General features: G+C 31.9%; 2 protein-coding genes across 2 annotated transcripts; one reads left to right on the forward strand and one right to left on the reverse strand.

Annotated features, from left to right (window-relative positions):
- Positions 1-3,392: 3,392 nt before the first annotated feature.
- Positions 3,393-4,912, reverse strand: LOC148235022 (uncharacterized). The gene is made up of 2 exons (XM_088185503.1): positions 4,778-4,912; positions 3,393-4,478 (listed from the first exon to the last, which is right to left on the reverse strand). Exons 1-2 carry the CDS (start codon positions 4,796-4,798, stop codon positions 3,477-3,479), a joined length of 1,023 nt encoding a protein of 340 aa, XP_088041629.1. The 5' UTR covers positions 4,799-4,912; the 3' UTR covers positions 3,393-3,476.
- Positions 4,913-7,027: 2,115 nt separating this feature from the next.
- On the forward strand, positions 7,028-9,870 carry Sod1 (Superoxide dismutase 1). The gene is made up of 4 exons (XM_088185521.1): positions 7,028-7,187; positions 9,172-9,222; positions 9,299-9,502; positions 9,596-9,870. Exons 1-4 carry the CDS (start codon positions 7,122-7,124, stop codon positions 9,737-9,739), a joined length of 465 nt encoding a protein of 154 aa, XP_088041647.1. The 5' UTR covers positions 7,028-7,121; the 3' UTR covers positions 9,740-9,870.
- The last annotated feature ends 1,167 nt before the right edge of the window (positions 9,871-11,037 follow it).

The following is an 11,037-nucleotide window of genomic DNA, read 5'->3' on the forward strand; positions in this document are numbered from 1 at the left end:
ACATCTTTACACTAATAATAGTAATAATAATAATAATAAAACTTATAAAACTTTCATTAAAACATTTACCCACTTCAAACGGTACAGCTAAAAATGTAAAAAATAATTTTAACACCTATGAGTGCATGCACCTATAAGCCATCTACCTGGTACTGCAATAAATCTTGATAACAAAATACGGTGCTCCGAAGTATATGTATTGAAGTGATCTCTTGCTCCGACCTCCGGATGAACATATTTTAGGAAACAAAATGCGTTTATTACAACACTTTTTGTATACAGTGGAACCTCGCTTAACGAGCATAATTCGTTCTAGAATCTTACTCGATAAGCGAAACAATTTTGCTCGCTATGCGAATTCCTCGTTATGAGAAGTTCTCGTTAAGCTAAGTTCCAATATATCTATAATGAAAATTTCAGAGATCTTTTAGGAGGCTTAAAAAAATTGAATAAACGTAATTAAAAAGTAGTCTAGACTCTTATACCATAGTTTATTGTAATACAGTAGTTCATCAAGGTTTTCTACAGATTTTTGCGAATGTTTTTTACTAATTCTATTTTGAGACGCGATTGTTGTAAACCGTTAGATAGTTATTCTACCTGATGTATTTATAATCGTATCAACACGGGTCACGACTAATTCCAATATTGATTAGTAAACTTTAATTTAATAAAAAATAATTATTTTTGGCCACATAAGTAGTCCAACATCAGTTTCTGAATCAAAAATAACACAAATTCAAGGATATCTTCGGATTTTATTTTATTAACCGAACATTTGGTGTATTTCATTAATTATGAAAAATAATATCAATGATCATTTTTTGTACATTTCTTGCGGTATCTCGGTTATAATTTAGCGGATGTTGGTTTTTAGGTGCTCAGACGTTTCGGGTTTGTCGGCGTAGACAAAACTCTTAGCGTAATGACACCATAAAAATCTAACGACGTTAAATCACATGATCTTGGCGGCCAGTTGATGTCACCAAAATGTAAAATAATGCAACCTGGGAACTTTTCACGCAAAGCATCCAACATTGCACCCGATGGGTGACATGTTGCGCCGTCTTGTTGGAACCATGTCTTCCTCATCAATATCTTCGATTTCGTGGCAAAAATAATCGGTTATCATGCGCATCACCATTAACTGTTACAGTCCGACCTTCATCATTTTCAAAAAAGTAAGAACAAACGACGTAGCTTGATCACAATGGGCACCAACAAGTCTCTTTTTGGGCATCTAATGCTCTCACGTGAATCACATGAGGATTTTCCTCGCCCCATATGCGACAATTTTGCTTATTTCCATTAATAAGAATAACTATATATGTATTAAATTATTACATATCATATATTGTATACTCTATAAAAAGTAAATTAATAAATATTTAATAAAAATATAGATTTTTTAAATATGATATTTACAATCGTATAAAAAATTACAGAACTTCAGTATATTAAATAATTTTATTATATAAAATTAGGGGAAGGGATGAGGCATTCGAATAGTTCCGTCTTCAGATGCCAAATACCCTAGCTGCGCCTCTGTAAAGAAAACCAATTTAACGCAATGGACTGTAAATACTGCAGCGGAACATTGGTGAAAAATTAACTACATGCTTTTAGAATTAGTGCAATGTTCATATAGAAATCAACAATTAAAAATATTTCATTACAAATACATACGACCGAACGCTTGAGAAATAGTTTTCTAATAACAAAAAAACAGACGAATAATTTCATAATTCAACTATTCAGAATGGAGTTTCCAATAAAGACGCGATGCCTTATCGCGAATATTATACGATGGATAGACCTAAACATCCCACACAAGTTGCAACAATCTCCGTTGAAACGTGCAGGTCAACATTGTTTTTTCTGAAACACAATGCTCTTTTTCTTTGTGTCGATTGCGTCTTTTAATTTGATAGAAAAACATCGTTTTCATTACCATCGAAAAGAAACGAATCGCAAACATAAATTCTGTCCACTAAATTCGTATTGCTCAATTGATGTAGCATCTTAGTATCGAGCCATTTGCCCACCGCGAGCTTACGAAAATTTCTCGGAATAGTATTGGTAGTAATGTTTAACGCATCAGTCCGTTATGAGATAATATAGTACGATATGAGATGCATATTAGACATTCAAATTTTATTTTCTAGAACTACTCAATGCAAGCTATCATCTATGTTGACTTCGCATACAGTTCATTTTGAGATTTTTGTTAGTAAATGAGCAAATTACAACTGATCAGTTATTTTTTCTGAGATGTTTAAAATTTTTTGTATTATAAAAAAAATGGAGAAAAAAGATAGCAGCATTTGTTAATACAATACACATGAGAAGGATCTGACGGAAGAATCTTAGATTAAATCACACACCTTAAAAGTAACAACTTATAAGAGAGTTTTCGACATTAAAAGATATCTGAGGAGGGAGGAGATCCATAAATTATAGTCTCATGTAGTGCGTCAAAATCCTTAGTTATAGCACATAATTTTTGGTAATGGAAAAAGAGTGAAGCGTATGGTTTAGGTATATGTTTGTATACTTAACACACTACGATGACTCACATCAAATAAAAAATAACAACGAATGAACTACCCCTTTCCCCCACATCATATAATGCCTAAACATCAGCATTCTATTACAAGACTAAAAAAAGTAACTTAAATTATGTAACTATTTCAAGTATTTCATTAACGACTTTTATGCCTATTGCATTAAAAAGAGGACAAGCGTCAAATACCTAGATATAAGTGTACGTTTCAACTCGGAAGTTTAAATTCACTAAGCGTATCGCGCAACTCAGGTCAATTGCAATTGCAGCTCTGAAACTGATATTCAACAGAAAATGTGTATTTACAAGAAAAATGTTTTATTCTAATATATAAACAGCTCATTAGACAGGTAATAACATACACTTGTCCAGTATAGAGTAACATTAGTAATGCAATAAAACGATAAAAATAATATATAACACACCTTTTTATACTAGCCTTGAAAAACCCTGTTCTCCATTTATGTAAATAGTTATAAATATTCTTGGGATTAATAATTTAAGTTATGCGTTTCTTTTGCTTTGATAAAGTTTTTGTAATTTTATCTTCTTTTTTATCGCCCTTAGTCTTATTTTATATTTTTAATATTCTCATGTAAACTAGAATCGTTATAAACCAGTAAAATGAATTGTATTTAATAATATGTTGGTAAAATTAATTATCTTATAAAAATAAACGTTTTACATAAATTAAAATTTCAGTAATTTCAGTACTATTTTAAGGACTGCATGCCCATTGCTGTGACTTTAAAACCACAAATTGATAGAAAAGGGGCGAGATGATATTTTTTTATTGTTCTATGTAAACATGGATAAAAAAAACATTTGCTGACATTGGTTACAATCACTTTTTATTACCAATTTATAAATTCAATCACAGACTTTATTATTTAAGAAAACCACAATTCACAATTCACGTCAATAAAGATTCGATAAAGTCATCATTTAAATTAATGTCGATGTTATCGAGATCCAAATCTTTCATTAAATCTGAACTAAGTGATTCAGCCACAGTTTCTGATTTACCAAGTTCAGTCGGTTGTTTTTCAACTGTAATATTAGTTGAAAAAATTTCGTCTGAATTATTGTAAATGATGTTATTAGTTTCATTTACGATATTGCTATCAGACTTATCATCGGGACGGTTTTTGTCTATGACATTAATAACTGAATCATTATTCGATTGTTCTTTGTCCGAGATTAACGAATTCTCGTTAACAATATTGGTGTCCGAGTTCACGTCTAGTTTCACATTGAACTTAAAAGATCCGTCCACGTCTTGAGATAAGTTTATGATAGGCAGAACAGCACGATTTAAGCAAGCGTTATTCTGAAAATCCAGATTTATCTTGGCAGTAGTTGAAGAGACGTTATTTGCATCTTCGATTGACTTATTTTTAAGATTCCAACATTGCAAAGACGTCTTCGATGGCAGATTCCCTAAATTTTTTTTTGATTGAAGTATCTGCATCGCTTTCAGCATTTTCGGATTGTTTATAAAATTTTCAGATTTCTTTTCCATCATTCCTTTGATTGAATTAACATTGGACTCGATGTTTCGGTGCAATATTTTCGATTTATTGATATTATGATTTTTGAGTACACTAAGACTGAGCTTTTCGGAAGTGTTCTTTTTTGAATTACTCATAGAAGTGTCAGTGATATCTTTTTGCAAATAATTATCTTGCGACTCGCTTGAAGTGGAATCATTGTTTGAAATTTTCTCTTTCAATTTCAATATTTCTTTATACTTTGATAAATTTGAGGTTTTAATTAAAGGTATATCTTTACACCCGATCGGATAAGTGCAAGATTTTTCTTCGCAAGCCAAAACCATATATTCGAGATTAATTGCAAAAAATTTCATTTTCGATTTTCGTCCAATGCTTATGCATAACGTACATTCTGGCATAATCTGAAATTACACAATTAAATTTATTATAATTATAATATCTATCTATATATAAAATGTTAAATATATTCATATGTATATAAAAATCATGTCTTCTAATATAAACTCGAGCAATTAGATTAGAACAATTAGATTCCGCAATAAATCAAAAAGTACATTTACCTTTAATATTATTCGAAATTTTGCTAATAATGACTTTAAATTTTACGTATTATTCAATTAATCGAGTTAAATGGTAACATGCTTTTTAACATAATCTATAAAAAATACACGTAAATTATGATTAACGTTATTATTCTTACTATTTCATTTTGCAGTTCCATTTATAATAAATCAAGATAATCGTGTAATAATATGTATATATTGACCGAAATGACAAATATCGGTGCACACGATATAACCTAACTAATAATTTGGTCTTAAAAGCATGTCTTACTAGCATCACGATTTTGACAGAACATGACTTCTAAAAATTGTGAAATAAATATATTATTAATATTATGCACTAATAAAACTATATATAGTATTTTTAATTATGAAGTAGTCAATTTCTTATAAAAATACATAAACAATTACTTACTATAATATTTAAAAATGTAAACTTATAGATTGCATGTGACCTCTACTTGTTAAATATAAAAGTGTTGTGTAAAAAAGTAGTCTTGCTCATTAAAAACTTAAAAGTATAAATTAGGCTCATTTCCATTTTATTCAGCATTACGTTAGGGTAAATGATCTCAATAATGTGTGTAAAGTATTGAGATGCGTAAACTGTTTTTAAAACTCAAATCTGATTTCAAAACGATTATTTTACGTGTTAAAGCGTACGACTAACGAAAATTCACCAAAACGTCGGTTTTTCGCTGCCTGTTGGTCCTGAAATAAGGCAGTCTGCACAAACACACGTGACATGTATATTAGCGCCAACAACGTGTATAACTAGTTGAGAACAATAATGTATAATAATAATATTACGACTAAATTTAAATTTCGAATTAACACTAATTAGAGTTAAGCTTACCATAATTATAAGGCTCTAAGCCGGGACAGTTTAAAAAAATGGTCACCTCAAACATTTTCAAAAATTAGAAGAAATATATCTGGTGGTAGCTAAAAAGGATTATGTCGAAAATTTTTGTTAAAAAATGTATATGGTTTTGTACCTTTTATTTTAGTTCCCATTAGCGGTTCCAATAACGACTAGGATCAATGTATAAAACCGGGATAAATTGCCACACGGCCGGGACCAATGGTATTATGGGGGCCAATATAGATTTGTTATGGCCAAAACTGGTCGGCGCTGGAGTGGCATTGCGTGGTGGTTTTTCTCCATCTCTACTGGCAAGCTTGTAAGGGTTCGGACGCATGCCGTCGCGCGTCCGCCCCATTTTGTAGTGTAAATAAATCGTAATCATCAAATAAATATTACTGCAGCGGCTCAATCTGTGTCTCATTGCCACCCGCCATCATCACCATACCCTAAAGTATGAAACCGAGACAATCCCAGTCAAATCCAGACGTATGGAAAGCCTAATTAGAGTGCACCTCATCCCTCCCAGTTACTTTTATGAAATTAACTAATATATTTACCACGTGACTAATTACATATCAAAGATTTATTTTATATTAATTTTAATATTCTGTTGTAAAATGACAGGCGTGAGACCAGTACGTTAAAGCAAAGTAAATCAATCAGTACACAGACAACACCTGCAAGTAAATATCAAAACAACAGAATAAATATATGCCACTATGCAGCTGGGGCCAGTATGTATATACTGCAGTAATACAGCAAAAAAATACACCCGTTGTTGATAATATAATTGTGCTTTTCGATCTAGTGCAATATTCATTTAGAATTTTATATAAAAATTTCACTACAAAAATGAACAAATACTTTACGAATTGTTGAACAAATATTCGAATAACGAAATGTTTAAAAAAACGAGAGAATTTATTCAGTATTCGAAAATTTGGATTAGTCTCTAATAACGAAGCAACGCATTTCTCGACGCCTTATCTCAAATATAATATGATGGATGTACTAAAGCTAAGTTGTAATATTGTTTTTCGAGTTTTTCAATTGGAACGTGCAGTCCAGTAGATCGTGGTCACAAATGCAGTGAAACGTGTGTCCTATTCCTGTCGATTGCATCTTTCAATTTAGTAGATTGACAGTAGTACAATGGCTGCTCATATACGACAACCGCTGAGTAGCTAGGCACACACGTACCCATTTATATATGTATAGGGTTTATACACTGATGTGACAGTGGCACATTCTTTTGATTTACTTGGACGGATGAACAACTTCATATTTTAAGATGTAACTATAATAATTGAATAAAAACTCGGCCCAATCTTTTAATAATAATAACACTTTTTAATTTATTTAAAATTGTATAGATTAATAAAAAATGTTTTTCAAATACATTTTATATTGTAATTATTAGTGCCACATACATTTTCAAATGTTCTAGTGGAAAAAAATATGAAATTAAAGCAAGAAATATATTTATTATACATGGTCACAATTTGGATTGTTATTTTCCGTGATATAAAAAAGTTGCGCAGACCTTGACCACCATTGTCGGCGCTTGTACGCCGGTGACTTTTACGGACAAAATTCGTATCGCATCCTCCGAAATGGCTACGCGTGCGGTTTGCGTGCTCAAGGGAGACATCTCCGGATCCATATTTTTCGAACAGGAAGTGAGCGCAATTTTATTCCTTCGAAAATTCATAATCGACTATTGCGCCGTCTTATCTAATTGACTCGACCTTATTTTATAAGTAGCAAGTCACCTTTTTATTACTTATCATCAAATTATAAAAACTTTCCGTTTGCATCAATGTATAACTTTTGCAAAAACATGATTAAATCAATGTATCTTCGGTATATTGTTAAATTAAATCGTGCAGGAGCATTAATTATGCTTTAAATTCAAATACGTGTGTAGATATATTTTAATGTTTTCTTTTAGTTATGAGAAATTATATATTTTTAAATGGATTCGAAATACAGTAGACCCCCCCCCCCCCCAATAACACGGTAAATTGGGGGACTAGAAGATACTCATGCAATTTTTGCAAGACGTACGTACGAATCGCGCGCGTGGTGAGATATCCTCCTTTTGGCTCGCTCACACATAAAATAACGGGCATCCAAATAGCACATCCTCTATTCACCGTGTTATTGGGGGTCTACTGTACTGAGATAATCCGTAAGCTGACATGAGTGTAAAATAGTACTGAAACGTGCTCTGGCTTCAGAAAAAAGTCGGCCTTTAAGAAACTAATATAATCAACGTATTAACTATTTTTAACATGCGCATAGTCCAAAAATGACTACAGATAAGGTGACCAGATTTTAAAAATATCAAAGGACACTAAAAATAAAAAGGCCATCTCATAAATTTTTGTGTGGCGAGAATAAATTGCTGCATGAGCTAAAAAAGGTCATCACAGAATTTTTTGTTGAAGGACAACATTTTTAAGGACGTCTGGTCACCTTATTACAGGCTTTTTATATTTTCATTTAAAATATTATCTATCAGGTGATTCAATATATTGAGTACTTTGGATTGCAAACCAGTTATGTTACTGCTCATTAAATTTGCTCCTTAAGTCTGTTCAACCGGTTTATCTCCAATTCCATATTTACAAGCATGCTTTATCATTATATCTGTAAGACCAATATATCGCTCACCAACTACACCTACGTAATTTTCTTTCGAAGTATCATCAACAATAATAACAGAAAAATTAGCAGAGTTCACAAAAATTTAAATTCCACTAAGTGGCCTAATTGGTTCTTGACAGTCATCCGATTTGAAAAAATTATTTCTTTGCCAGTCTTGCAATAATTAACATTACCGTATTAATAGTTATTGTAAATAACTTCACCCTTTTTTATTTATAACAATTAATATTCCAAACACATCATATTGGGACCACTCCTTAGATCTTAACGATACAAATTATATTGCCTATATGAGTCGACATCTATTAGCAGTTGTAAAGCTTTTGCATAAAAACTGTGAACCTAACTACTAAGAGATGGGAATAGTTACCAAGGAACTCAGAATAATGTTGGCAATTTTTACCGGTTGCCAATCTACCGTTAGACAGATGCACACCAACGAGTCTAAAAGCCAATCCAGTTCTGGCCTGAAAAACTTAAAAATACTAATATCTGATATTAGTGTATTTATAGACAAACTATATAAGAAATCGATAGAGGCGAGGCCAACCGTTACTAAAACGTGCACGATGAAAGAACGTCAGCGTCTATGAACTGCCATATTTGTAGATGACTGTAAAAGCCTTTCGAACCAAAATTATATGTTTGAAATATCAAGAAAAGAGCATATTTTCTCGGGTCTTCAGTTTTCCTTGTCAATCATGCATGTCTTCTGGTCAATGTCTTGCTCAATCTTGAGGCAGGCTTATGTTTGCAAACAAAATTTATCGTGAGTTTTAGAAAAGTAGTCTGAATGAAAGACAAAAAGTGGTGAAATAAATTTTGAATTATGCATTTGCATATTTTAATGTGTAGTGGGACGGAAACATTTGGTACCATATTATCATAATGTATTCGAATGTATAATGCAATAGTAAAGTCGATAACAAAGGTTCCTATCAAATGTAAATGAAAATCGATAATAAAATAATTAACATATTTTTTCTTTGCCAGGCTGCCGGAAAACCAGTGACTGTGACCGGAGACATCGTAGGACTTAAGAAAGTTTGTATCATATTCTAACCAATTTGTATTCGTACTAATAAAATTATATATTGATTTATATAATTTTATTTTCAAGGGCAACCATGGCTTCCACGTTCACGAGTTTGGCGATAATACAAACGGATGCACTTCGGCCGGACCTCACTTTAATCCGTTCAAGAAGGAGCACGGAGCTCCAGACGCTGCCGTTCGCCACGCAGGCGATCTTGGCAACGTGTTCGCCGACGCAGACAACGGAACCACCTCTGTAAAAATCACCGATAGCCAAATTTCTCTTCAGGTAAATACTCTCATAAACATTAAATACTGACACAAAAGTAATTATACATGCAAGTTATTTTAAATAATAAAATATTTGTTGTCTTTTTTTCAGGGAGATTTGAGTGTCATTGGTCGCACGTTAGTTGTTCACGCTGATCCTGACGATCTCGGCGTCGGTGGTCACGAACTAAGCAAAACGACAGGAAACGCCGGAGCTCGTATTGCCTGCGGTGTGATCGGATTTCGCCAACCCTAAATTGCCATCGAGCCTTTGAAGCGTAGCTTCGATTAAGGTTCTCCATGTAACCTGTAATTGATAATATAATCATTTCCACTCTTGTACTTTGGTAATCATTTCCAAAAAATAAATGTATATTTGATGTTTTACTTTATTGTTTCGGTTCGAGTCTTGATTTCCCAGCTGCTGGTCTTGTTCACAGTAAATTTTTACATTTTAATTGACACAAATATTTTTTTTGACATTTATATACAGATTTAATTTTTTTTAATGCTATTGTGCACTCTTACATAAAAGCTAGTGATTTTTCGCAATTATAAATCAAATTTTTTTTTTTCGAAGATGTCAACATTGCTCTATAACTGAAAAAACTATTTTATGAAACCAAACTTATTTTTTTTATTTTATATATTTTTATTATGATTTTTTATAATATACTTTTTCCCCAAAAAAGTGTATGGTTTTTAATAGTTTGCCAATGAATAATACTTCTTAAAACAGTTACCTTTGCGAAAAACTACATAGGACGCATATATGTATGTATCGGGTTTTGCTGCGTTTTTTGATCTGTTTATAAAAAACTGACATTTCTAATAAAAAGGCACTGGATAAAGGAATAGATAACTATACTCCCTTCTATAGACATATCTTATTAATCTTCGCTGGATTTTTTTAATCGCTAAGAATATATGCCCCCGCAGGGGTTCCTGTTTCAAGATTGCTACAGACTAAAGTGCTATGAAGGACGCGAATCAATGATGGATTATCAAAGTAAAATACATTCCTTATTAAAAACCCAAAAATTATTTAAATTTATAGAGGAAATCCACCTCCTTTTTAGGCAGTAGCATTTTGTGTGAGAATCTCGATTGTTTATTTTTCATCTTCTTTAAATTTAGTTTTAAATCGTCACCTCCTTTTCGAGCAACCATTTCCGGGACAAGTACCAACAACTTACAGTAGGACTTATTGACGCAAACGAAGATCTACTTTCAAAGCGACCACATACAGCTTGAACGCTTTATGCCCATTATTATCAACTAACTAATAATGAAACCATTTTATTTTGATTATATTATAAAAAATAATTATCGAGGATTTTGATTTACATATGCTAAAGTTGAGTGGCTCTTAAATGGATAATGGTGATAATATGGAGATCATATTAATATTATTTTATTTTACATATCAATCTCCGAGTTTTGAAACTAGTCAAATATACACTTAAAAATATTTTTAAAACAGTATTTAATAGGTACAAATTACCAAATATTGGGATAGTATTGTATGCGGTTCTTAGAATTCAGTCTTTGTTG

The sequence above is a fragment of the Plectrocnemia conspersa genome, unplaced genomic scaffold (genome assembly GCF_051122295.1).
Source record: "Plectrocnemia conspersa isolate PC_06_02 unplaced genomic scaffold, ASM5112229v1 ptg000005l, whole genome shotgun sequence".
NCBI classification, from domain to species: Eukaryota; Metazoa; Arthropoda; class Insecta; order Trichoptera; family Polycentropodidae; genus Plectrocnemia; species Plectrocnemia conspersa.

What these genes read in the sequence shown, in the direction of transcription:
- LOC148235022 (XM_088185503.1), bottom strand. Translation starts at nt 4,798, where the DNA reads ATGGAACTGCAAAATGAAATA. An exon ending in TGGAACTGCAAAATGAAATA is followed by an intron (nt 4,479 to 4,777) that starts GTAAGAATAATA and finishes GTGTAATTTCAG; the next exon opens with ATTATGCCAGAATGTACGTT.
- Sod1 (XM_088185521.1), top strand. Translation starts at nt 7,122, where the DNA reads ATGGCTACGCGTGCGGTTTGCGTGCTCAAGGGAGACATCTCCGGATCC. An exon ending in CCATATTTTTCGAACAGGAA is followed by an intron (nt 7,188 to 9,171) that starts GTGAGCGCAATT and finishes TTTCTTTGCCAG; the next exon opens with GCTGCCGGAAAACCAGTGAC. An exon ending in ACATCGTAGGACTTAAGAAA is followed by an intron (nt 9,223 to 9,298) that starts GTTTGTATCATA and finishes TTTATTTTCAAG; the next exon opens with GGCAACCATGGCTTCCACGT.